Source organism: Microchirus variegatus (genome assembly GCF_963457635.1).
Source record: "Microchirus variegatus genome assembly, chromosome: 1".
Lineage (NCBI taxonomy): Eukaryota > Metazoa > Chordata > Actinopteri > Pleuronectiformes > Soleidae > Microchirus > Microchirus variegatus.
This window is the reverse complement of record NC_139802.1, coordinates 15,027,970-15,055,648: the sequence shown is the minus strand read 5'-3', so window position 1 is coordinate 15,055,648 and position 27,679 is coordinate 15,027,970. Positions and strand designations below refer to the sequence as shown.

The 27,679-nt window shown below is 42.1% G+C and overlaps 1 protein-coding gene across 1 annotated transcript in view; it reads left to right on the top strand.

Moving 5' to 3' along the window:
• Positions 1-7,232: 7,232 nt before the first annotated feature.
• The window catches only part of LOC310935951 (endoprotease bli-like), a gene marked incomplete at both ends in the record, with an annotated part of 153,495 nt that continues 133,048 nt past the window's right edge, over positions 7,233-27,679 (top strand). The window contains 3 exons of the mRNA XM_083899960.1: positions 7,233-7,251; positions 7,496-7,686; positions 20,135-20,227. Of these exons, the coding sequence (XP_083756086.1) occupies positions 7,233-7,251; positions 7,496-7,686; positions 20,135-20,227 (303 nt within the window). The remainder of the gene's footprint in view (positions 7,252-7,495; positions 7,687-20,134; positions 20,228-27,679) is intronic.

Sequence of the window (27,679 nt, the reverse complement as noted above, 5' to 3'; positions counted from 1 at the left end):
CTTGTCAGTGAAGACTCACCTTTAACAAGAAAAGAAAGATGTGATGATGAGGCATTAGAACACTATTACACAAAAGCGCTGTGTTACACCAAGCTAAAACAACGCTGTCTATATTTAACATTCTGCAACCATTTCTACCTTCCTGATGTTTACATCTTGAGCTAGTATTTTAGAGTAATTTTTGTGGCAATGTTGAATAATATTGAACTAACGGGTCTTGCCATTATTTTGGCTTTTTCATATATATGGAGGGGGTTAACTGAAAGTCCTCTCTCTACAACCTACTTCCTAGAAAATTAAAACACAATTGGAAAAAAATATTTGAAAAAGAAACCAAACATTAAAATATTCATGAAGAGAGACTATTACATTGGCTGCTGTATTACACTGCCTTAGTTCACCCTAGATATATAATAAAGTGCAAAGTATATTTGCACACTTAAGTGGGAACACCTGCACACTTATTATTCATGAAATTATCCATAAGAGCTACATGTGTGTGACTGCAGTGCAATCATGCAAACACGTGTGTGGACGTACAACAAACTAGCATGGGCAAAATTCTGCAGAACAAACACCTTTTTTATTAGGACTAGTGAAAGCTGACAGAAAGGCTACAGTGAAGCACATATCCACCTTTTATAGACAGAGCCAACTTTGAAGTGGATGTTGTAAAACAGCAGAAGATTTCTACTCCTGACTCCTGTCAGTCAAGAACAGAAATCCAAAATTCCAGTGGACACAGAATCTACAAAACTGGACAGTTGAAGACTGTTGAAATGTATCCTAGTCTGATGGATTTCTGCTGAGGCTACAGATGGTAGAATCAGAATTTGGCATCGACAACAAGAATCTATGGACCAAACCCGGCTTGTGACAGTGGTCCAGACTGGCTGCTGCTGTGGTGGTGGTGGTGGTGGTGTAATGGTCCAGGGAATGTTTCATGGCACAGTTTTGACTAACGCAGCCTATTTGAGTATTGTTGCCGACTATGTTCCTCTCTTTATGTCCACAGTTTACCATCTTCCAGTAGCAACTTCCAGCAGGATAATGCACCATCATGTCACTGAGTGAAAGTTGTCGTGTTTTATCAGGAGTTCAGTGAACTTCAGTGTCCTCCACAGTCACCACCAGATTTATATGTAACATGTCTGAGAAGAGGTCAAATTGGAGAGTCACGGCACGAGTGTGCAACTGAAGATTAGCAAATATTAAGATGCCACCAAAGAACAATTTCAAGGGAATAAGGTTCACTATCTTGTTGAATCAATGCCATGAAGAACTGAGGCTTGGTTTTGACTGAGACTGAGGTTTTGATGGTAAAAGGAACTAAAATGTGGAGAATAGCCAAGAGATTGACAAATGTGTTGTTGTTGCACTTACATTGTATTTAAATATAAATACAAATATAAATATATATAGAATAAATATAATACTAAATAAACATTAGAAACAAACCTGTAGTGGCAGCAGTTTCTGAGAACAAAAATATGAAATAATAAGGTGCCGATTAAGTGAACCATTTCTGAACAATAGTAACACAATACACAAAACAATAACATGACAGAAATATTAACGGTTATTATAGTTTAAGTTAAACAGGAGGACACACGTTTAGCAATAACTATCAAACCTATCTGACTTATTGTTGTTCTTGTTTCATGACAACAGTGCAACAACAAATACCAGGGCGCAGCCGCATTGGACAATAAAACTAGCAAACCTAAAGTTACAGCACTTTATAAGTGAGACTGTAAACATAGTAACTATAGTACATGTACACTACAGCATACAATAAGTCAGTGAGGTCATTTTCCACCTCTCGTGTCCTCACATCAAAACAACACGGCTGTTATACAAAAGCAGTTTGCTACCTCTTTAAATAACACCTTCTTTCTGTAGCTTTAAGGCATTTATAGTTGCACGCACACAGCGACATTTCCATAGGAACATAAACGTTGCTGAGACACTGACAAACCTTGTATTTCGTCCTCCCGTGTTGTGTTATATTCCATAAACAAGTTTCACACAGATGTCACAATTCGAGCTTTTCGAGCTCTCCCGCGCGCTCACTGGACGCATGCGCGCTGCACGATGACTGGTCGGAAGTTTGCGTGGAGGGCGTGGTCACGCGACGTCATTCTCTCATCCACACGGAAGTAACAAGATGAGTCGCTGTAACGAGCTTCCTGAATCGTCGATTTGTTTCGACAACTCAGAATTGCATCCTAAAAAAGTTATTTTTTCCTTTATGAGGTTGCATATACACTTTGGAGGCATGGAAGCTTAATAGTATTAACACTATTGTGTGGTTTTTTTTACCCTGTTCTGCAAAAATTAGAGAGAGCCGGTACTTGTCCTGGGGACATATATATATGTGTGTGTGTTTTGGGAGGAATTGTGAGTTAACAGATGTTAAGAAGAAGCGTGTTGTCACACAGCGGTTTAAACCGATTTTTAAATTCTGATTACCATATGCAGATTCGCGTCTCCCCACAGCCCCTCTCTTCAACACACCATTTCTTGCATCCTAATGCATTTTCACATCTTTACAAAAAAGAAAAAAATCCCCCTTTCCGCCACACCGATCCACGCAAGAGCTCATTTTGTCGACTTACTCACACGTCGTTACACTTGTCCAGTGCTGGAGATGCACTGATACACGCATTTACATGCTCTCATTTGCACGTTTTACAACCAGGAACCAGCGGAGAGACCATAAAAATGGACGCGTCGGGGGAAGACTGTCTTTCTTTATATGCACCGACCTCGTGTTCTGCTTCCATCAGGAGGCAGTTTATCTGTCAGCGTGAAGGCTCTGTCGTCTGGATGGGAGATGTGAGTGCTTTTCCTTTCTGTTCCTACACTACAAACCCATTCAATGCTTCCTGTGTAGTAGCCTTCATGGAGGAGGGAGTGAGATTTGATCCTGATTCACTCGTTCCCCCCCCTCCCCTCTCTCTCACACATGTAGCTTTGATACACTGGGCAACATTTTTGATCTTGATTCATTTAGCTTGTTTATTTGAACATAAAATAATATGTATAGGCTGCTAAAAATGCACAAAAACAGAAATGACAACAACACTTTCTTTCTCTAGGAAGCAGTAACTCAGTGTTTATAAGGTGTAGGACGGGTCTCAAACTGAAATGACCTGGGGGCCAACTGTTTACATACATTATTCCATCATGATATGCAATAACGACATTCACGATGATATCCACAGTATTTCAAAGTAAAAGTGTTTCTGATGATATGGAATTAAACATAGTTTACGATAACGACGGAATGGAATCAAATATATACGGACAACTGTAATTCAAACACTCATGTATATAATTCTACCTTGAATGTAACACATTTAAACGTGTAAACAACAAAATATATTGTTCACTCTTCATGAAAATAGCTGTGCCTCGGGCCAGTTCTCTTTATAACTTCATATTAAGTGGCGGGCCGCATAATAGTGAGTGGCGGGCCACATGTGGACCGCAGGCCTCAGGTTTGCAAGTCCTACCTCCAATACTTTTATTATCCTATACTCCCAGGTTAGATTGTTTAAGACTGTACATTTAATTTTGACCTTTGTTTGTTTGCTCTTGCACACTCCTCCTGTCTTATTAATTTGAGCAAGCGCCACCTTGAGGAGACATCAAGCAGTAACACCTAGCGAGTGAAATGGACAGGGACTGTTTACTATAGAGCGCCTTCATTTATTGATTAAAATATCGATGTTTGCCCTGGTGTATCGATTATTGTACTGCACGAGGAAGGACGACGATATATCACCAATTTCGATATGTTGATGTATAATCTAATACAGAACACATGCGAGTTTAATCATATAGGCTTACTGGAATAGTAGTAACATGCTTTTCTATGTGTTCAGAATAGGGGCCTCCCACCTAGTGACCAGCTACAGTACTTTGATTATTATTTACAAAATTGTTGATTGTTTTAAAACTCAATTTTAACTGTCTATCATGTATTATACGGACACACTTTCTGTCTTTTGCAAGATTTGTGTCTCCATTCTCATCCTGCTTCAACACCACAAAATGTCTTTTGACAAAGATGAATTTACTGGGAAAAACAAATTTCACATATTCCTATGCATTATTGTCCTCCCGCGATAATAGCTGCAACAAAACTGACAGTAGTGGATCCTCACAGCCATGAGATGAGATCTAAACTGCACAGAGTGTCTGAAAACAGCCATGTACTTGTGTCAAGATATATAAGGTCACCAACGGGCTGTTGTGGTAGAATTTGAACTTCTCACTCCAGACTCACAGAAAGACATCACAGCTGTTTAATGCTTTGCTCAAAGAGATATAAGCATTGCTTTGACTGCAGTCCTAATGCTAACAAAATTACTCATTGTTTAGAGTTGGCACTGTGACGCACACAAAACGACTCTTTATTACCAGCGAAAGTAATCTGATGCTAATTTTCTTTGCATTATACTGGAAAAACTGCCTGTGGAAAAAGAGGAAAACTGCTATAGCCTATGTCTGGCACATGTACATACCCAGAGATTTGAGCGACAGCATGAAAATACCTCAATACTGGGATATTTTTATAAACTGCACCAACTTTTCCACATTCTCTGTGATGCTGTGTTAACATAAGGTCTGCGTTGGACATATTGATGATAATTTTTTTCATTGTACCATGATTTCTTTTACAGTATCTTCTTTACTGTAATAGCTGACCCAAGACCAATTTCATGCTCTGCTGACGCTATAAATTTCTATTCTGCGGTGTTTCATGGCAGATGCTGGCTAAAAGCTACACCTGGCCATGTATTAAACCCCCTGTTTTCTTACAAAAATTCCACGGGCAATAATAAACCTATGTACTGCTGCTAAAACACTGAATATATGTCATGACCTCAAAACGGAGAACTTTGGCTGGGATAAAAATGTGGCCGTTATCCTGTGACAGGAAGTTTGACCTCTGGGAATCCTGTACGATACACCGCCATTAACTCTGATGCTTTAAGGAGTGTAGTCGGAGGCCTGTAATGACTTTGCATAATGAGTTACATTCTCTTTTTTCATTGGGTCTGCTCTCTAAAAGATCTCTGTATTGTACAGGGGGAGAGCGCTAGTCCCCCTTTATCTCTGGGAAAGAAAAAAAAACCCCTTGTGGCTACAGTTTGATCAATTAAACTCTTGAAAGGGCCCCCCCTCCCTCCCCCTTTTCATTCCTTTGCCTGAGAGGAATATAAAGTTATCAGTCTTCCCAAGCGATATGAGGACAGAAATAAGTAGTTTGTCTATAAAAATGTCCAGGTACTTTATCAGCATCCGAGTAGCCCCTGAGGCCCTGGCGCAGTTCAATGTGGCTCTCCTTTACCACCCTCATTCTCTCGCTGTCTTTCCCCCCGCTGACTGCTTTGTCTCTGCCTGAGGTGAGCTCCTCTCTGACTGGGGTGTATGCTGTCGGCCCCCGCACCTTAGTGGGATTGACTGGGGCTTGAGCCCTAAGTGAGTAAGTGAGGTTATCAATTTCAATCAGTAGCTTGGGAGACAGGAGCTGAATCGTGCCTTTAGACTTTAAACAGTGGTCAGCCGCATTGGTGGTGTTGTTTGCTTCGGGGGAAAAACTTTTGACAAGAAGTCAAATAAACAATCAGATTTATATATTTAGAGAGAGAGAGAGACGGCACTTCATCTCCTTGTTAGCCAGTGGGTGTATTTTGGGTTTAAAATGGATTCAAAATGCACACAACTGGAAATAATAAATGTCAGATGTAGGGCTGTAAGTGATAATTTTATTTGATAATTATTGATTAATCTGTTAGTTGTTTTCACAATGAATTATAAAATGTAAATTTTCACACAATGCTGATTAAGCTCCACACGACTCTCTCTGTGTTTCTCAGTATCGCGACGTTTAGTGGAGTTTGACTGCAGATACACAGAAGCGCCTACACGCTAAGTAGAACCATATAAGGTTCTTCAGCTTGTCCTCATAGGAGAACCCTTTTTGGCTCCAGGTAGAACCTTTTTTCCACCTGGAACCCTTTTGGAGGGTTACACCAAGAACCCTTTATTCAGGAAAGGGCTTTTAAAGGGTTCTCTGGATCACAATGGTTCTTACTGGAACCATTAGTGTTACCAATCCCTTGAAAAACCCTTTCTTCTGTTTCAGAAGCAAATGGTTCCAGGTAGAACCTCAGAACCCCTTTTGGAACCCTTAGTTCTAAGAGTGTACCTGGTGATGGGATAAACACTTCTTTTCCATGCCGGCACTTGCTCTGCCGGTGTATACACACAAACACTCCCTCTGTCGGGTTAGGGTTATACAAATACTGGTCCATCGTTTCTGTTTCACAACAACAAAAATCAACAAAAGTTTTTTAATGACGATGATTATTAAAATAGTTGCATTCTTTTGTTTGTAAACTGCGTTGGATACAGTCAATAAACATCATGTTCAACATCTTATGTAACCGCTGCGTTAGATTTAATATAAAGTAATGCATAGAGAATGAAATGTTTGTTGCATAACCCAAGGAAAGGAGTGGGAGTCGAAGCAATTAAACTGTTTAGAAGACAGTGAAAAGAGTGAGATGACAACTTCTTGTTCCATCACTGTTCACAGGAAAGTGCAGGCATAAAGACAGACTCATAAAGTTCCTGTTTTTGCGTAAAAAGAGTAAAGAGGGAAGTTAGTTCACACAATGAGAGCTCTGCTGTTTTTATGCTCTCAGAAGCATTTGCATCAAGGCCAGGAGATTAAACGTGTGGGTTGGGAACCGGAGAGACTGCGCTGTCTCGCTCGGGGCCCCTGATGCCAGAGTGCTCGCTTTCATCGCACTGGGTGAAAGATTTCTCCTGGACATTTCACTCTCTGTGGCTACAGGTGGGTGGTTCACATGCTGTAGGTGGCAGCCACTGTGGATTTCATGCAGAAATACAGAGGAGGTGGCAAATGGAGAATGTTGTTAATGTTCACTTAGATGTTGAGTCCCACACTCTATAAACATTTTTTATTTTTTTTTACTGTTAGATAGAGTTATACTATTTGAAATTGTAGGCGTTGTTTCTGACTTTTTTTAAATTTCTCATCATGTGATAAAACGATTCATTTGTTTCTAATTTCTCAAATGTGTGTAGTTGACGCTTTTTGTAAAATTCCATTTTATGGACAGACCTGAGAGTTGCAGAGAAAAGTTATCAGCAGGCTTAAAATAGTCATTAGCTGCATCGTCACTGACATAATGGCGTGCTGCTTGTATGGTGGGCTGTTGTCGGTGTGTCGTGTTTGTTTACCCCATAACAACAGGCATCACTTTTTTAAATTGCGGCTCATTTTCAACACGTTTTAACAGGAAAAAGCACAGGTGTCATTGATAATGTCAACATTAGCCGCAGTTAATTTGATTATTTGCACCTGAACTTTTTCCTAATATGACCCGTCTGTCATGATCTCAGACTGACAACTATCTGCAACTATATAATGATTCTTTTCATTTTTCCTCAGAATCCCTATTTCGAGGCTCCATGTTCGTTGCAGTCGTGCTGGTGTTTGGCTGCCTGCTGCAGAGGAACATTGTGACCACAGAGGGGCATCGTGGGACCAACCGCAATGTCTTCTATGCCGTGCATATGGACGGGGGCCTCGGAGCCGCCAGAGCTGTGGCCAAACAGCACAAACTGGAGTTCATACGACGGGTCAGTGCATGTTTAAAAACCCCTGTTATTACCTCCCATCTATGGACCTGCAATTTACATACTGTAAATGCAGATATGTTTTTGTTTTTTTGACTTCTCTAGACCTGTAAAAGTGCTGACATCTATTTCCTCTTTTAGAGATTTGTGACTTATCAAATTACAGCAGCTTTTCTTTCAAAGACAGAGTCGAGGGAGACACACACACACACACACACAGTTTGTGTGCAGAAAAAGACACAGGAACAATAAGAAACCTTTAATGTATGCCTGTGAGAAATGACAGTCCACCTTAATGTCTCTGGCAATGGAAGAGACTTTACCTGTTTGGCTGAGTTTTAATCTGTCGTGCTGAAATGTTTTCCTGATTTATGATTTAGTCACATCAATACTTTATAGGTTACATTGGTTGTTGAGTCAGAAAAGGTGTCACCTCTCTCTCAAAAAGTTCTCAACCTCTTTAAAAAGAAATAAGGGCTTGGTTTGGTGGAAGAGTGAGTTCAAAGAATTGGGTTGAGGGTATAAGAGATTTTGAAATGAATGTCTTCTGATTCTCTTTTGTGAGATACAGATCAAGATTTAAGAGGTAAGAGCCCTCGTGAAGTGGCATTAATTCCTGCCGTGCTCTGTTACCTTTTTATTTATTCTATCAATCAACACAGATTATTTGGATAAAAAAGAAACACTGTATCACTGTGATTAAATACGCATCACAAGCCCCGTGTCGTGGGACACATCAGATGCTAAAGCACCATGAAGAGACTGTCTGTGTGTGTGTGTGTCTGACCTTACATAAAGGTATTTCCTAGATATAAACATAGACTTTTTAGCTTATATACTGATATGAAATCTGAGAAAAATATTATTACATCACACCTACAGTCTCATAAGAGTCCCCATAAAAGGCTTTGGTAGCACTTTAGTCATTTAAAGTGTAGTCTTCTTTGTTCTTTGTTGGCAGATGTTTATCCCTCCATTGATTTTGCTCATGGCAGATGATCAAAACATTCTGTATTTGAAGTTTCCGATGAGTGATACTGGAGACGTGCGCCGGTGCCTGTGATTTGACATTATTGATAAGGGTTAGGAGGGATGTCCGTTGGCCTGGTGTGAGGCTGCTGTGTGCAGCTCTGGCTCTGGGGAACAGGGACACGAGCATAATTTCAACCTTGGCCCTGCTGCCTCTGCCGCCTCTGCTGCTGCTTGGGTCATGAATAAAACATCTTTTTGACCTTTATCAGAAGTGTATTGGACAATCCAGCCCAGTCTCTGTCTTCCTCTCTGCCTGTCTCTCTCTCGTGTTGTCCCTCATGGATGCACATAAACACCTCTCCCTTTTCTTTTCTTTGCATTGTTCTTTTGTGTGTGTGTGTGTGTGTGTGTGTGTGTGTGTGTGTGTGTGTGTGTGTGTGTGTGTGTGTGTGTGTGTGTGTGTGTGTGTGTGTGTGTTGGAGTTCAGCTATAACACAGCAATAAAATGGTAATAGGGAGGTAATGTTATGGTAATACTATCTTATTTCTAATGCAATTTCCTGGTAGTAGATTGGTGATGAGAATCACTGTAGGCGACTATCAGTGTAATACCACGAAATGAAAATACCCGGCAAACAAAATTAGCAATTACTGTGTGACAAAGTTGAAGTCGAGCCTCCCTTACAGCATGTTCCACATCCAATCATCAGTGTCAAGGTAACACGTTATGTTAAATAGAGGGACCTTGAAACAGATAACTGAACTGTGATAGTTTCTATGTAGATGGTTATCTACCTAGTTGTTAAGTTCTACCACACTATTGTTTGGGAATTTGTCCGCAGTTACTGTTAAGTAAAGTCCTTTCTTTCTGCTCCCTTATACACAACTGATGGACTGATGGAGATACTCGCTTGTAATGACAGTCCAGTGTTTCTCTGAAATGGTGAATCAGTCTTGCATCATGTTAGAAAACAGCGATATAGGATGCATCACGTTTAATTGTATTAGTCTGTTGTCGAGCAGAAACGTGCTTGTGTGTCAATAATCTTGTACAATCCAGCGATGCTACACCCTGAGAGCCTCAGCAAACTCCCCCCCCACCCCCCCACACTTTTGCACAGCGTCCCCCACCTCACCCAGACCCAATCTGCTGACTGGCATCTTTTACCTGTCTGTCGCCAGGGGCTGATGCTAAATGTCACTGACACTCGATCGCCTTTGTTCACTTAAACCTATTTTAATTTTGTCACCTGTGATTTGTGTCTCGTGTGTGGCAAATATCATATATCAAGAAGCTGGTGCTTCAGTGATTTTTTTTTTTTCTTCTTCTTTCTTTCTTTTTTTTTTTCCCATTTTCCTTGAAAACATTGAAGTGGAATGAAAAGTCTGACAAGCCCAACGCCAGCTCAGAGGATTGTGATGTCTGCTGGCATTCCGTGGTAATGCTGCATGAGTGGAATGGGAATCAAATGTCTCTATGCTGGCACTCAACATAATGTTGGTCTCTTTGATTTAGTGTACAGCATCCAGGAAAATGTCATTGCGTCTCTCCATTGTGTCGACTTGACATATCCATTTTGCAACTGTAAAATAGAAAGAAAAACAAAGCAAAATACACAAGCTGATGTCTTAATGCCACACAGACTGATTTACTGTGACTGGAGTTGCTTTTTCAAGGCGTTTCATTGGTGGGAAACACACTGAAGCCTTTTCTGTCAGTCTGCATCATCTTTTAATGTAGATCTGTTTGCATTTATGTCATTTGTCTTAACCTTTTGGTCAGATTGCCCATATAACGGTCCTTTTGAAATATAGCTGATGAGGACTCAAATATTAGTTTTATACAATGGTGACTTTCATCTCCAGCCAAGGCTGTGTTGGTGCTGGTGTAATGCAGGAGAAAAAATAAATTCTCTGACTAGGCAGGTGATGGCAGCCATTACAGGTGCAGGGTTTCATAGAAGAAAGAAAAACAACCTTATCGTGATCTGACATAGACGATTTTTTGCAAAACAACAGCACAGTGATGTGACATTACACGCCGACTTAAAAAAAAAAAAAAAAAAAAAAAGCCTCAGCTTTTATGTATAAATACAGCCAGCTCGGTTTTAAGTTGCACCACATGATGTGGCATTGTTTACAGGTATTATTCTGTGCTTACTTAACAGTTTGCAAATCCGATTAGAGCCAGATTAAGTCTCTGTGTTGTATTGTTTTTATTTTAGCTGAGATCACTGCTTCAAGAATTATACCCGTGTGTGTGTGTGTGCACAGGGTTTTTGTCTTGATCTCTGACACCAGGAAGTCCCTGGTCTCCATCCAATGGTGAAAGGCCTCCCAGATTCCCCTTCGCTCCAGTCAGGTGGAATACTGGCGGCAGATTACCATATCATTACCATATCATTAGCATAACATCAGCGTGGCACAGCTTGGCTCGCTGTCTGCGGACGTGCTATCAGCTCATCAAGAGATTCAATCCCCAAGCCACTCCGTGCCTCCATCCTCCCCCTCCCCTCCCCTCCCCTCCTCTCTCCTCCTCTCCCTCTGTACACTCGAGGTGTGTTTTCCATCCAAGTAAAGCAGATGTAATTGAGGTAGAGCACTGGATTTACCGGCTAAATGAAATCACACAAATGCTTCACGATCAGCCGGGGCCGCTGTCGTACACATTCAGAGAGCCCTTTCTCTGAAACCTCATAGTGCTGCACTCCATTCAGAATTTCTAATATCCTCTCAGAAATGGCCTCAGTGAAATGCTAAGCTATGTCAAGCCTTACTCTGGCTGGATTACTTTAGGCTGTTATGACCAGTTGTGAACTGTGTGTGTGTGTGTGTGTGTGTGTGTGTGTGTGTGTGTGTGTGTGTGTGTGTGTGTGTGTGTGTGTGTGTGTGTGTGTGTGTGTGTGTGTGTGTGTGTGTGTGTGTGTGTGTGTGTGTGTGTGTGTGTGTGTGTGTGTGTGTGTGTGTGTGTGTGTGTGTGTGTGTGTGTGTGTGTGTGTGTGTGTGTGTGTGTGTGTGTGTGTTCGTGTTCGTGTTCGTGTTCGTGCACAAAAGGAAAAAAGGCCGACCTGCCGCCATCTCCTCTTTGGCCCTTCCCTTTCCCTTTTCTGTACCTTAGGGCACCCAGGGGCACCAACAGGGACACCAATCCTCTAATGGTTGGAAGCGAGGGCCCATTCCATTAGTCAGTGGGCCCAGAGTTCACCGCTGCTCCTCAGCACAGGGAGGGTGGAGGGATTGAAATGGAGGCAGGTGTTGGCTCGGGGGCAACGCAGAGGGCAACTCAGTAACTGCAACGGCGGAAAATGCACATTTCCACTCGTCTGCCTATTTCTAATTCTTCGTGCACACACACCTTGTGCATATGACACACACACATACACACACACACTGCCTATCACCTGCTTTTGTCACCAATTTCATTCATTTCAGTAAGCTTTTCTCCATTTCCCTTATCTCTTTCTTTTGCTCTCTCAGCCCAGCACACTCATTCACTCACGCCTATCTCCATCTCTTTCATTTTCGCTCTCTCTTTGCTTACACCCCCAGCCTCCACCCCACCCCGCACACTCCATCCCCGCTCATACCTCACTCTCATTTGTAAATGCAGAGATGACTTGACTTGGGGAATATGTGGGGATGAAAAAAAAAAAGGATGTGGTTTCCCTCCCAGGTGAGGAGCTCTGATGGGAGGTGAGGGTAGAGGAGGAGGAGGAGAAGAAGAAGAAGTGGAGGAGAAAGGACGGGGTGAGGAGGAGGAGGGCACAAATTATGATACCACTCCCTCTCTTCCTCTCTCTCTCTCTTTCTCTCCGGACTGAGATGATGTATGGCTGCAAAGGCCACATGTTGGCCGTGTGATGGATTAAAGCACTTTGTAGGAAAATTACTGAGAGCGTCTCAGCACGCCTGACTCTAACCCTTAATAAAACTCTCTTCAATATTGAAATGGAGAGAGAGGGGGAACGAGAGAGAGAGAGAGAGAGAGAGATGAAGAAGATTAAGGAAGATGGTGGCAAGCAAGTAGGGATGGTAAAATTCTAACCATACACTAGGGGATGAGCCGGTGCAAATATTATAAGTATTGGTACTGGGTCAGATTGCTGGATTGGATATGGGAAAAAGAAAAACGTGAAAATCAGGTACAAACCAAAAATCTCACATGTGACATAAATACTTCACTAAGCACACAGTGTGAAAATGTAAATAAAAAGCAGCAACATAATTTTAACTGAGTCATGTGTGCTGTTGATTTTTTCTTCATGGGAAACGGCTGTTTACAAACTAGGTGGTAATGCATCGTTATTGGTTTAAAGCTGATATTAGTCTCAGTAGATACTCAGGGTTGTGATATTGGCGATGATCTTTTCTGCCGCTCGTCTTATTCCATTTATTACACAGAATAAGGAGCTGAGAAAGATCTCGCCTAAACCTCTGCGATAAGACATTCCGAAAAGTACACGTCAGCTTTAATTTTCAAATCCCTGCAGATCATTTGTTTTCATTCAGGTGGAGATTTATTTATTATTCACACTGTTATTGTGAGTTTCCTATGATTTGTACTTTGGAGGGTGGATTTATTTTCGGGTGCTGGTTCTCAAATGATCGACAGAACTAACTGCAGCAGGCCTATTGTTACTTTGGACTCGATTGCAATAATCAAGGTACGTTTTCTTACCTCCGTCGTGTTTTTTGGTCTTGTTTATTTGTATATATGCATGTATTCGGATGCGGTATCCTCAGTCTCTTCTAAAGAATTGTATGATTATGTTTGATCACAGCCTTCTGTCTGGTAACGGCATCTTTTGGCTTTTTTTGGGGGGGATAATCATGTTTCTGTGTGTATTATTTCTTGATTTGTTTGTATAGCATTGATCATAAAATAAGGGTTATCTTTAAACCCATCCCTATATTCTAGAAACTTCTTATGTCACCTTCTTCATTGGGCCTCATACCTAAAGTCATGGTGAAATCCAGGTGATCTTTACTGGAATTATTATTATATACTATATATATTATGGACTGTAGATGTAAAAACCAACCACCCCACCCTTTCATCTCCTGGATTCTGTGCCATTACTGTAACCAACAAGGCTTAAATGCTCAACCCATTTAGCCCATACCATACCTCCTCCATCACCCAGCCTTTCCTCCCATTTCCCCTCATTGCTTCTCCTCAGTCAGGCCTGTGGAGGCCACAGCCCCTGCAGGGCTGTTAGTGTACACACCAGCTGCTGTTTTCACCATAGGGTGGGCTGCCTCACGTGGCTCGATCACACGGCTTCAGTGACTCTTGATGTCTTGATGTTTGCTTTTGTTTATCTTTTCATGCGTTTTCTCCTCTGCCCTCCTGCCATTTCTCGTTCTCGCTCTCTTTCTCTCCTCTTTCCGTTTGTCGGTTGGAGGCTGTTGGCAGCACTGAGACCCAGCTCTGATGAACTTGCCGTCACAGGCTGTAGTAACCATTTTAACCATGTTTTTATACACTGCACACATTTGTCCGTTAATGAATTTATGCTTGGTGTATTGGGATTTTCACTGCCCAAAAAAAGCTACAATCACTAAAGCCATTTACAGACATTTTGTGAGTAATATTTGGAGACTTGGGTCTGGATATTCTCCCGGGGTTGGCTGCTCACGTATGATTAATGCATTCACAACAGCGGGGAGATTCTCTGGAGGATGGTGCCAGACTTAAATATGCAGCAAACAGGACACTTGCCCATTCACTTGTTGTTGATCCTCCAGCGTTTCTCCTGTTGCGTTCTCGCTCGGACATTAAGTGGGAGAATATTGAAAGTTTGCATCGACTCAAACCCTCTACATCCTCCAGAGAATCACTGGACGTCAGTGCATGTCTGAATGCAGCTTTGATCGGTGGTGTCGTATAGTGCTGTGTTTCCATGCACAAAGAAGGTGCCACAAAATTGGTTCAAAGTCTGCTCCAAACGTAACTAAAGTAGTCCAAACATGATGGATACATTGAGGAATGAGATTCAAACTCTCAGTTTATACGTTGAGCTGTTATTCGTGTACTTTTTGACCACTTGAGAGGGAGCAAGGTGCTGGATATGTAGTGTATTGTACAGTATATGAGCCTTTTCACTGAAATTAGCCGCCTGCTGCTTGAAACTAGTGTGATGATCTGCAGCGAGACTAAGTTAAAGACTTCCCTGCTATAAAACCACGAGCTGGAAAATGAGAGAGAGCTGTATGATAGATTTTAAACGATAGTTGGGTGATAATTTTGTGTGCCTCTAGCAACTTCTTTCACGTCTTCACAGTCAGCCACTGATTACACTCGGAATATTGATGATGCAGAAGCAAATGAGTTAATTTAACAGTAGCTTTTTGCCCTTTTCTTTTTGCTGTTACACTGTTTCCTTAGAGACCCTCAGCTTGATCATTTTTTTAATACTACATCCTCTGTGTTGTGCTTTTTTTTAATTGAGCCTTTAAGATGGAATAAGTATTAAGTATTTTGGTACAAGTATCAGCTGGTTAGAATTACAGATCATGTATCGTTCAAATTATTTCACCTTACAGGTCATAAAAAAAACAAAACGGTAATCAGTTTGTCAGCTCGTGATTGACACCATTATTAATTTAAGTGTTTAGCTTAATGATGTGATTGTAAGTAATTAGTCGTCTATTCACAGAAAATGATGGGCAAGTAACCTAACCCCAAATCACAAAATGCAGAAAATAAAGGTCTTTTCCACTGGAGGTAAAAGGTACACATCTGTGTTTATTATTTTTTATTTTATTTTATTTTTATAGTGTGTAAAAGTGCAAATTCTAACAGAATTCTGGGAAATATTTTTTTCCTGTACCAGGACCATTGTTTTGAGCTGTGGTCAGTGATTCATGGGAGAGATTCAATTCAGCTTCAATTAGCTGGACTGAATAGGCTTCTCTAATAATCCAATTTCCAACTGTATTAATCAAATTCAGAGTCAAATTATTTATTTAAATTGCAATAGTTTATATCAGTCATTGCCCAGGTTTTTTTTTCTTCCTTTTTTTTTCTACGTTGAAGTGACATATAGTGAAATGTTTGCTTTTGCATCAGCGCTGTCGTCGTCATTTTCCTCTTCACGAGCACTCTGGGCTCAGCTTCCGCTGTCTGAGTCTAAAGGTGTTGTTCTACGAGGCCGTTAGGTCAGGGTGCTGTGCCTCTCTCTGCACAATGTAGTTTATCAGCAGCACGGAGTCAGTCTTTTGTATCATGCTTTAGAAATGATAAGTGTGAATATGAAGTAGTTCATGCTTCTCACAGCTTTGGCTGTTGCAGTTAACCGGAACATTTAACCAATAGCAGAAATAATAGTCTGTGTTGATGTTATGTCAGAAAGGTCACTCTTGGTCAGTGAGCGGAGCCCTTTGAAACTGTTTAAAATAGATACTTCAAATCAATAAGCACTTATCAAAGCCATGTTTCATCATTTGGATCTGAATGATGGTTTATTGTATTTTGAAGCTGATTTCAAAGTTGTCGAAAAGGAGCATGGTGATGATCCACACCGAGCTCTATTTAGCAGCCTTGTGTTGAACAGGTGTCCTTTCTCTATTTTCTGAATAATTTGTGTCAGGTAAACTTTGTCACCCTAAACTGAATTGCACATGTGGAGAAATAATGAAAGTATTGTAGCCAAATTTATACTCGACATGAGAGCTGCTTTCATGACTGAAGTTTACTGAAAAGTTATCTGTGCTGTGCCACACCACAACAGATTCAGAATCAGAATCAGAATACTTTTATTATCCCGAAGGAAATAGTTTTCGTTACAGTTGCTCCATATCAGACTCGGCAAGTACAGAAAGAGCACACAAGTTAAAAATTTAAATTTTAAATTTTAAAAAGAGCATTTCTTCAGTACTTAAGCACTGACTGGTTGTTTTAATGACAATAATATACTTAATAATGTTATCAATAACATCAAAACCTATTTTAATAATAGTATAGTGGTGTTTATAATTTGACACTTATATGTTGGCTTATAGCAGCATAACTTTGCTTCTGAGCTTTAAAGTCTAACCTTAAATGTAGAGAATGGAGCGGAGGTTGGATTTACTTTCTGTACTTACAGGAACTAAGGTTTAATCACTGCAACTTTTGTGTTAAAATAAATTTTAAAAAAAACTTTCCCTTTTGGTTATAAAGCTGAACTTCTGCACTCAATCAAAGAAAAATAAAACACTTGAGACTATTTAAGATCCTTTCAATAGGTAAGCAATGTTTGAAGGCATTACCATTAGTCATGACACCTGCAGTATAGCTTTCTGTAGGTTGCGGTATCTTCTGCTTATAATATTTATGGATCCTCTTAAGTGGAGATCAACCAGTCAGGACATCCTAATTTATGTCTAGCTTACTTAGGTCATTGTGCAATGACTCAAGCATGTGAGCCTTATAAACTCTATCTCTCTCTATGTGTGTGTGTGTGTGTGTGTGTATGTGTGTGTGTGTGTGTGTGTGTGTGTGTGTGTGTGTGTTTGAACACTCTCATGATTAGTGTTCTCAGTGACTGGCTGGCTGATGGGGTTGATTTGTCCGACAGTGCTGTGTGTCAGGCAGCCTCAGCGACCGCACTGGAGAACATGAGTGAAGGAGCGAATAATTGATAGTGACAAGGCGCTCCCAGCCTTAATTGCTGCTGGTGAATTAGATTACCTTTTCAAAGTGCCTTCATTAGCAGAGGGAGAGCCATACCAATGGTCGCCTGATTGGCCTCATATTGTTTTGCTGTGAACTTGCTCTGGCAGGGCATTAGATGGGTGCTTATGTTTGGGATGGTGTGTGTGTTTGTTGTAGCTGGCTTTGAAAATTGCTCACTAATTTTGTGCTGCTGTAGTTGGACTGTGTGGACATGCGTCTTCTGTTACACAGGCTAGTATCCACAGTGTCAATGTCAAGTTGTCAATGTGACACACTTCAAGTGTTTATCTGATTTTATGGACTATTGACTGCTTTTACAATTTTAACTGGTGTGGCGTGTCTAATGCCCAGTGAGAAAGAAAATCTTTATCTGGAAAGATATCCTGGTTGTTGAAACAGTTGTCTGCTAAAGACATGTCCCACATTTTCCTCCATATGAAAACCAACAATGAGATTTGTGTGAGAATGAAATGAAAATCCAACCATTGAGAGGGGAAAAAAAACACTTTATTAGCTCAAACAGCAGAAAACTCTACATCCTTTGAGACAATTCCAGTAGAATTGTGCTGTACATGCTTGTCAAAAACTGAGACCTGTGTACCTGCAGACTCAAAACCTCACTGAGACCCTGAACTCACCTCTGCAAATACAAAGTTACGCAGCAGCAGATGAAGTAAATGGCCAGTAGAAACCTTTTTTCACTGTTGTGGATCAGGAGGCGAGGAGGTAAAGGCGTTGTTGTCACAGGATCAGCACCATGGAGAGCGCCTCGGTGCACAGCCTCAGCAGGTTGTTTCTTTGAAAGATGATGCTTTTTGATTGTTTTTCAATGTTGCGGTCACCACAATAATGCATTTTTTTATATATATATATGTATAATAAATAAATATATTATATACAGAACTGGGCAGGGTGACAATTTAAATAAGCATCTCCATGCACGTTTTCATAGTTTCCATTTAAGTTTTAGTACTTTTTTGAGCATATCAGTTATAGAGGAGTAAAGTCAAATTTGACCATGGACACATAAAGGACCTCAGTATCCAATTGTGCCTCTGTGATGGCAGATAACCCAAGTTGAGGTATGTGGACTAGCAGTTAAAACTGTTCTGTGTAACCTGTAAATACAGACAAATACATGAGAAGTTTCACAAGTAAATCCTGCTGCTCAAAAAAAAAGAAAAGCTTTCAGCAGTGTCATGACATAATGTATCTTGCTCTCACCCGTACCAACACTCTGATATCATTGACAGGCAAGTAACAGTTAAAATAATAACAACATTCAACAAAAACACAGCAAAAACTCCACATATCTGAAGTACAACAATCAACAGAGTTATGTGTTCTTTCTCAAAGTCCGAATCCTTACCCCTGTGTCATCCCCTGCAGCACCAGTTTCAGCTCCAGCCATCCTTCCGCATCCCATTTCCATATCCATTTCCAGTCACTGCTCCATCACCAACCCTCCAAGCAGCCCCCATGCCCAAAAACCCACTGGCATCCCTGTCTCATACTTCATCCTTGCCCCAGCCAGCCTGAAGCCCCCCTGCTGAGTTAAATGGAGTGTGCCGGTGTCAGAGGAGTCGCGTGTGCTCAGTGCAGCTCAGCTCGACTCGGCTCGGCTCAGCTGGGCTGCTCGCCTTATAAACTTACTGTGTGATTATTGTCAGAGCGAGACTCCTCCACCCAGGAGGTCCACACTGATGGGCACTATGTCACCGGGTACAGCCAGCCATGGATGGTGAGATGAAAGTGCAAAGGAGGAATGAACAGTGAGGATGGAAACAGAGGGAGAGGAAAGCACATGGAGAAGAGGAAGAGGAATGCTGTTGGCATTGGCTGGCTGGGCCAGAGGCATAGGGGAGACGAAAAAGGGAAGGGGGGGTGTTGAGATCATCAAAGGAAAGAAAAGCTAAGTCGAGCAAGGAAACCCTGATGAATACCTATCACAGCAGACGAAGACAAGGGAAGACACAGAGAGAACGATATAAAGAGGGAGAAGCAGAGGAATTATGTGCCAGGGAGAAGAAAGAGAAGCAGCAGGGAAATCAGCAAAAGAGAGAAAAAGAGGGAGAGACAGGGAGTCGTGGGTAAAAAAAAAAGAAAGGCAAAGAGAGAAATTAAAGAGAAAATTTTCTAGCGAGTGATGTGTGCCGTGATTGTTTTCTCTTGCTTGCTCCCACTCTGTCTCTCTCTCTGTTTTGCTCTAAACGGTCGGGATGTGGCCTGTATCTCCCGGCAAGAAGGAACTCAATTTGGGACAATTTACTCTGCAGTCTCAGCCCTGATGCACCTCAGGGACAGAGAATAGAGAGAATGAAAGTGAAGGAAGATAGAATCAGCAAGCGCCACACACACACTTTCGCGCGCACGCACACCCCACGCGCAATGTGTGCCGTGCACACAATTGCTACAGAGTAGATTTCACTTAGTTAGTTCTAACTCTCCCAGGCGGTCAATACCATTGAGTTTATAAGGCTTGGAAATGAAAAGCCCAGGATAAAGTTAGATAAACTGTGTGCAATTTGATTTCAGCCCACCTCTCGCAGAAAACCCACACAAGACAGATGGCCAGAGGGGATACGCTGAAATCATGTTGTGGAAAGGGGTCATGTGGGTGATTAAGGATGAATACATTATGCACTACCTGTTTTTGTCTCTCTGTAATAATGAAAACACATGATTTGCCTTTTCTTTTTTTTCTTTTTTTCCATTCTTATCATTGCCTCGTAGCTTTCAATCCTTTAAAAGGAAATATGTCACTGCATGTGTGTGTGGTTGTAAAACCTGACCGCAATGTCTGTCTCCCAATGTTGACAGGTTGGCAGTCTGGAGGGTGTGTACAACCTGAGAGACAGCAGGGGGCGCTCTGACAGAGCCACCTTTGAGAGTGAACTTGCAAAGGCAGCAGGGGTGAGTGTCTATATCTATGTCAATAAACAAGCACTAAAGTGAAACAAAAAAAAAGGATCTGGGGAGCGTGGATCAAGATGTCCCCCCCCCCCCCCCCCCTTTATCCCATTTTGTTTGGCATACAACTTCAGTGTCTGTGTAACACAGCGGGAAATGGATTTGTAACTAAAGCAAATCAGAGTGTTCAGCTACTTAGACGCGAGCGTTTGATACGTTTAACACGGCCGTGTCAAGGTGAATTCACACTCTGGCATCAGTTCTGATTTTACACAGCATGTATATGCAAATGGAAGTTAATTCGCCTGGCGTTGCTGTTTTAATCAGGGTGTAGTGTTGATTAGTGAAAAGGGGTACAAAAAAAAAACAAAAAGAAAGATGAGCAGAGCCGTGTGGTGAGTAATGGCTGAAAAGTTGTTTACCTTGCCTTGAGTAGCTCATGCGCCTGTTCCACCCGATATCACTTTGTGCCCCCCGTCCACCCCTCCACCCAACCTCCTCCCTCGCCTCCTTCGACAAGGCTTTTTGCACACAATGCAGCCTCCTCACTGGGTTTGTGTTGCCAGGGAAACCGTCACCCGCGGAGACATCCCATGACAGCAGAGGGGTGAGGGAGGACGGAGGAGGAGGGACGTTTGGAGATGCGGCGATGGCCCTGTCCTCTCTCCAGGGTTCACTAGACCTCTGGCCTTTTCCCAGAACACTGGCCCTTCAGTGACACACAAAGCAACACTGCGGTTATTCTCTCTCTCACACACACACACACACAGGTCTGCGCATTTATTTGAACAGCCCAAACAAAGCATTATACCTAACATGAACCGTAACCAGTTAATGCCCAACCTAACTATGATTTATATCTTCGCTCCAAATTATACCAGGATCTCAGAAATGAGGTTCTGCCTTGTCAGGACCAGGTTTTGGTCTCCATGAGGACTACTGGCCCTGACGAGGTCAGTATTTCTGCCAGAAAAAGAGCACAAAGAGGTAACAAACAGGGAGAATAAAGAGCGGGAAGATTCCAAACTTTTCGATTCATCTGAATCAGTATGCGCGTGATTAATTGAAGTCATTTATGCACAGTCTCCGGTGACTCCATGTATGGTTCATGATTTCATTAAACTGTAACTTTAATTACTTTTCTACCATGGTAACTTTAGGTGAAAATGATTTTTGCGCCCCCCCTCCCCCCAAAAAAAAAAAATGCTCCACATTTTCTAATGAGTCTTAAATGTAATGGATTGCACAAATAATGTTTGGGGATAATGAACAATTGCACACTTGGACGTCGCGTCTCTTCGCGCGACACTTCTGCATTTTAAATAAGTCTCCATCGAGCTCTGCTTGTTGGTCGTTCCATTTAATGTGAAGTTTTTTTGTAAAACAGAAGACAAAAACACCATTTACTTAGGGCCCAATAGAAACTCGTCTTTAATTGGGCGATCACTTCCATGTCCTTAAGCCAGTCAGACAAATAGGATCCACTTTAATTGCATTTTTTTTCGGACTGAAACAGTCAATATTGTAATAGCTTTATGGAAGAAGTATTTATTGTGGGTTGTTTGTTGCCAAGCATAATTACAGTGTGTTAGCTACAGTTGCTGGCCAGCTGCCAAAGCCTGAGCTATATCCTCCATCCGCCCACCTCTGACCAGACCTCTGTCTATATACAAACCTGTGAGCCGCTTCTCACTCTGCATTACACTCTGTACTTTGCGTATGCGTGGCAGGTGGGTTACATTATAGAGCTCATTAATTGCTGCACCATGCAAGGTTGAGGCAGAGTTGATGTTAGATTTAATGCATATTTACTGTCATGTGAGCTAAAAACTGTGTGACTAGTCACAGTATAACACGGTAAAGTACAAATCCGAGGGCTGCGCGTAAAGTTTTTTTTTTTTATTGTCTTACTCTGCAGTTCAAGACAGTTCTTTAATAAAAGATGCGTCATTGTGTGGGAAAACAAGAGTGAAACTGTGAAGCGATGCCAGTTTTATGCCTTTGACTATCAGCTGACCTTCCGCTAAGACCTTTTTACTTTGTTTTTGTCACGTTAAATTCAATCTTTTCTTAAATCTACTTGGTTCCCAATACTTCCGCAATGATACTGTATATCTCACAGAAACTTAACTACAGTTTAAATTATGGCAACATAGATTAAGTACCGATAATTACTGTGCAGCTGAGCATCTGGCTGCATCACACAGTCATCATCTGCAGGAGTTTGCCGAGTTGTAATTTATTAGGTTTTAATTCGGGGAGGGGGTGGAGGGGGGGGACTCTTACAAAGCCGTAAGAGTTTCAACATCTTTAATTCTTTTGGCAACTGAGTGAACATGATCTGCTAGTGACTGTGAGCTCCACAGGGAATGAATAAGTGAACCTTGAGTGTGACTCATATGATGATTTGCCATTCTGTGTGTGTACTGTGTGTCTCATACTGTATGACTTCAGTGGAATGTGGCCATTAAACACCGCATTATTATACCAACATTACAACTGATAAGCACATGCTTTACTTATATACTGCGCAATCAATTTTTTGACGAATAAATGTAACTTTTTTTTAACTCTATGCTTTTCTTGAATATAAAAGAAAAGAATATGATGCATACCTGCATGAGGTAAGAGCAACCTTTAAAGGGGTCATATTATACCCTATTTTTCCAAGTTAACCTAGTTCCCTGGTGTCCGAATGAACATGTCTGTGACATGCTTTGTTTAAAATACCTTAAGAATGAAGCACAACAGCAGTTCAATCACCCTGCCAAAACAGCCCTGTTCAGAACGCTCTGTTTAGTAGTATCTCTTTAAGTAAAGCGAAACTTAAGGGACAGGAAATGACATCACCCACAGAGGCTACTGGGAGCTAACAGCAGTTAGCATTTGGAAAAGTGATCATTTGCAGGCTCTAGCAGGCACATTGCCGTCATATATAACATGTATCCACTGGACAGATAAATCCTCTGAGGCTGGAAGTTTGTGTAGGACTGTGCTGCACTGTGGAGCCAAGAATAGAGCTTTTCATGGACTTCCGATTTTCGGATACTGTTGCCCTCGCCACCACACTCAGGTGTTTTATGGACAAAGCGGATCTCCACGAGACAACAATTCCAGGAATTTAGCGCATTGTGACGTCCCAATGAGCACGGAAGTCAACATCAGTGTTTTATCTGTACTTAGACTGAGGAGGACCACAAAAACATGAGTGAGTCATCTTTTTTCACACTTCTGGTAGGGCCTCCAGAGTCCCAAAGATAAGGATTTAAAAAAGTTGGTTTTGCACAATATGTTCCCTTTAATGTTTTTTTCAAAAACACACTTTTTGTTAAATATGTGTGTACACAATGATGTGGAACCAAGTAAAATGATTGTTTAAATACCCGTGCAGCACAGTTGGTTGTAAACTGGCAAAAAAAATAAGAAGAAGAAGAAGAAGAAACTGTAGCAGCCACTGATGCTCACATCAAATATTGGCCGAGTTATCGTCGTCCATAGGAATGGGGCTCACATGTGGAGAGCTGTGTGATAACAGCTCATTGTTTCCCACACGCACACACACACAGAATGGAGGTCCATGGTTGTTTTTCAGAGGAGGGGGAGGTGTTTTTTGCCACCATGTAATCCTGACCGACGCTGCCCTCTGTCAGCAAAGCAACAATCAGCTGTTGTATTAATGGCACTGCTAATGACATAATTAGCAAGACAGTGGGGGGAAAAAACGGTTCAACATAAACAAGCTAAGAGATAATAGACACACGCACACACACATGCATTCACACATGTAACATACATCTGCACATAAACATTCTATATGTGCCTAGGAATAAAAGCACCGAAGCTCTGTGTATGACTGTGTGACAGCGCAGCGGTATAATCCCAGTTTTTTCTCTCTACCTTGTTTACTTCAGACCCCTCCTGCCCCCCAGTGACCCCTCCTCCCAACTCTCCAAACTACCGTACGTCATGCTGTTTCGTTCTCAAACCTACAGTTATGACTCTCGGTGACCTTTTGCAAAAATGTCTCACATACTAAACCCCTGCCAGCTCCTGACTGAAACACCCTCGTCCCTGCTGCTGTACTACACACTTACATATATTACTTTGCACACCTAGTGAAAGCTACACCTCACACAGTTTGTCCTGGTCTTCTGAGGTGCATGTTTGGACACTTAACATCCAGTGTAGTTGTTTTAAGGCTATGTATAATTATAATAATGATGGCAGCCACTTTAACTTGCGGATGGTGCTAAAGTGGTGATGGGCTTTCTTGATGTAAACTGAATAACTGAGCAAAGCCGTGACCAGTTTACTCACAGTAGTAGAAAAAAAACTACCCCTCTCCTCCATATGAGTGAGTCTTACCCAGGTAATGCAGTATCAGCTTGTAACTGGCATAAACAAAAACATACAGTGCAGCAAAATGTACTATAGCTATATTCATTCATGTGTTATTGGATTTTACAACACTGATTTTTTTTTGGGGGGGGGTCAAAATATTGATTTGATTATATGTCGTCGTCCTTCCTCGTGCAATACGAGAATCGATACGCAAGGGCAAATATCGGTATAATAATGAACAAATTAAGGCACTCTAAAGTAAACAGTCCCTGCCAGTTTTAGTTGCCAAGCATCACTACTTGAAGTCACCTCGTGGTGGCGCTGCTCAAATGAATGAGCAATGAAGAAGAGGGAATTTACGGTAGGATGATGGTGGAGAAAGCTACGTTAAGAGGTGCTTCAGCCACGTTCAATACATAGACTTTATGCACTTTGTTCTCTATAGAAATCCTGCACTTATAACTTTTCACATTAAATATTTGTTCTTTAGTTGTACAGATATTTTGATGTATCGCTATATGATTGTCTTGTAATATATTGATCGTCACAGAATCGTTGTATCTTGATATGACGTATTGGTTTCGCGAGGTGAGAGACACCATTGCATACTGTATCTTTGTTTTCTGATGCTCTCGTTGGTAAGAGTGTGTATTTTTAGACAATGTTTTTGAAAAGCCCCCCCCCCCCCCCCCACAAATTGGCCCGATAACCAAGTCTAAGGACACAAATACTTACTGACGTACACCTCACAAATTGCGTGAAACTGCCTCAGACAAAGCACTTGGACAGTGTTCAGTCGCAGCCATCACACCGGCTTCACATGGTACTGTGAAAAATGATGCTCCATGGAGGACATTGAACATGGAACACTCAGCTTAATTGCAGAGACATTACAGCCCTGCTTTGCTAAATCTTAACTGTTCTCTGTGTTATCTGCTCACTGCGAGTGTATTGATTTGGTTTTCTTTTCAACCTTTCTTAAAAAGGTCATTCTCATGCAGTTGGCGTAAATAAAAGGTCTAATAAAGTGATGATGTAGAGGCATAGGTAAACTCATTTAAGTCCTCTACAGTTTCAGTTTAACACATTAGTTCCATTTTGATGCTACAGATTGTGTCTTTCTATCTCACCCACACCTCTATCCACACAGGGCCGAGAAAACATTTGACTTTTCCTTCATTGTTTGCCCTCTGCTGAAGTGTTTTTGTGCTACCCCACCCCTTATTTTTCTTCCTTAGCTATATATTTTTTTTTTAAAGACTCCAGTCACATCCGCAATGCCGTGGCCCTATAAGGAGCTTTCACGCTTTTTGGTTTGCTTTAGATGTTTAATACCCACTCTCTTTTGTGTCAGGGAGCCGGAGAGGCGTTAAGAAGCGCTGATAAACCCCACTTAGATCCCTTCCTGGCCCGTCACCCCGGCCTGCCGGGCCGCTTTAGCAGGGAACTGATCTGTGACGGCCTGCCACTCAAACTGAGCACTTCTGAAGGCTGACACAATGGAGTGAGCAGCACACCAGAGGGGACAGGGGTGGGTGGGTGAGGAGAGGAGAGGAGAGGAGAGGCTGGTGTAGGGAGGGTGAGGTGAAGGAGGCCAAGAGATGCCCGAGAAGACGTCTAGAGGAGGGGCTGGAGTGTATCTGCCTATTATCGCTCTCTTTTCTTTCAGTGTATGCTGTATCCCCCACTCTCCGATTACTGCTTGCCACTGTAGAGCTCACACTTGTTTTTCAGTGTTCCTGTGTTTTGGTTTCACTGTGTTAACCCTCTGGTTGGCAGTAACACACACGATATTTGTCGTCTCTCTCTCTCTCTTTTCTGTCTGGTCTGGGCTTTCCGTCCGATGGGAGGTTGAATGAAGACACAGAGAGTTGGTGGGTGTGGTCGGAGCAGATTGGGATCAGCGGTGCGTCAAGGCCTGGTCTTTTTTTTTTCTTTCTTCATGGCAGTGAGTCATGTGGCGTGTTCACTTGCCGTGTGGCGTAACGGCTCGGGCCAGGGCGAGGGCTGACCAAAGTGTCAGGAAGCACAGTGCTGTGATTGACAAGCGGAGGGAGGGAGGGATGGAGGGGGGGTGGGTTAAGCCTGGGGGGGGTATAGGGCATGCGGCCACTGCCGCTGCCGTCCGCCATCACTTTCCCAAGGGGCCGTGGGTGGGTAGCGAAGCCCAAAATGTCAGCGCTGATATCTGTGCAGCTCGGCGCGTATCACACTGCTGCAGCTGCCTGCCATCCACCACATCCACTCATTCATGTAGAGACATGGGGGTATTATGTGCACACACACACACACACACCTTGACGCTCACTCTTTTCTTTCAATATTCACTGCTATTCTATGGAGCCATATCTGTGCACACACATTCATCATGGGATGTCCACACGCACACTCTTTTCCTCCCTCCATCTTTACTGTCTGTGTCTCCTTCACACGTTCACTTGTGTTCTACTTCAGCTGTTCAATTATGCGCCCTGCAGGATTATTATTACCAAATAAGCTTTTATTCTGCTTTTTCTGTTTTTTTTTTTACAGTGTGCCTTTTGTAATTGTACTGTGTGTATGTGTGTGTGTGTTGTCTGTGTGTGCTGCCTGTATGTCACAGCTGGATGATGAATGCTCTGACAGTGGAGGGGTCAGTGTCACAGACAGTGTGGTCAATTGCCCCTCGTCCCTTGAGTCTAACCTTGAGCAACACTCCCTAAAGAGTCTCAATCTGCCATTAAGACCCACGCCTACACACACACACACACACACACACACACACGCACACACACGTGCAGACATTCCCTGGTGAGTTAGTAGCTGGCAGGGCCTGGTTTGACAGAGAGCGATTAGCTCCCTATCATGTGTATTGATCACTGTGTCCTGACTGCTCCTCGAGAGGAGGGGCTCGAGGGGTTTTTACAAGGGTGTACACACACACACACACGCACTGAGTGACATTGTTATTCCTCCATACATGACTTACCATGTGCGACTTTTCTTATTTATAAATTAACAACATACAAAGGCTGATTTTGCGACATCGTCAATTTGGAAAGGGTGACATACAAAGTGACAGTGTAAACGGGGAAAAATCCAAACGCCTGTTGACAGTGTGAGAGTTTGGGAAAC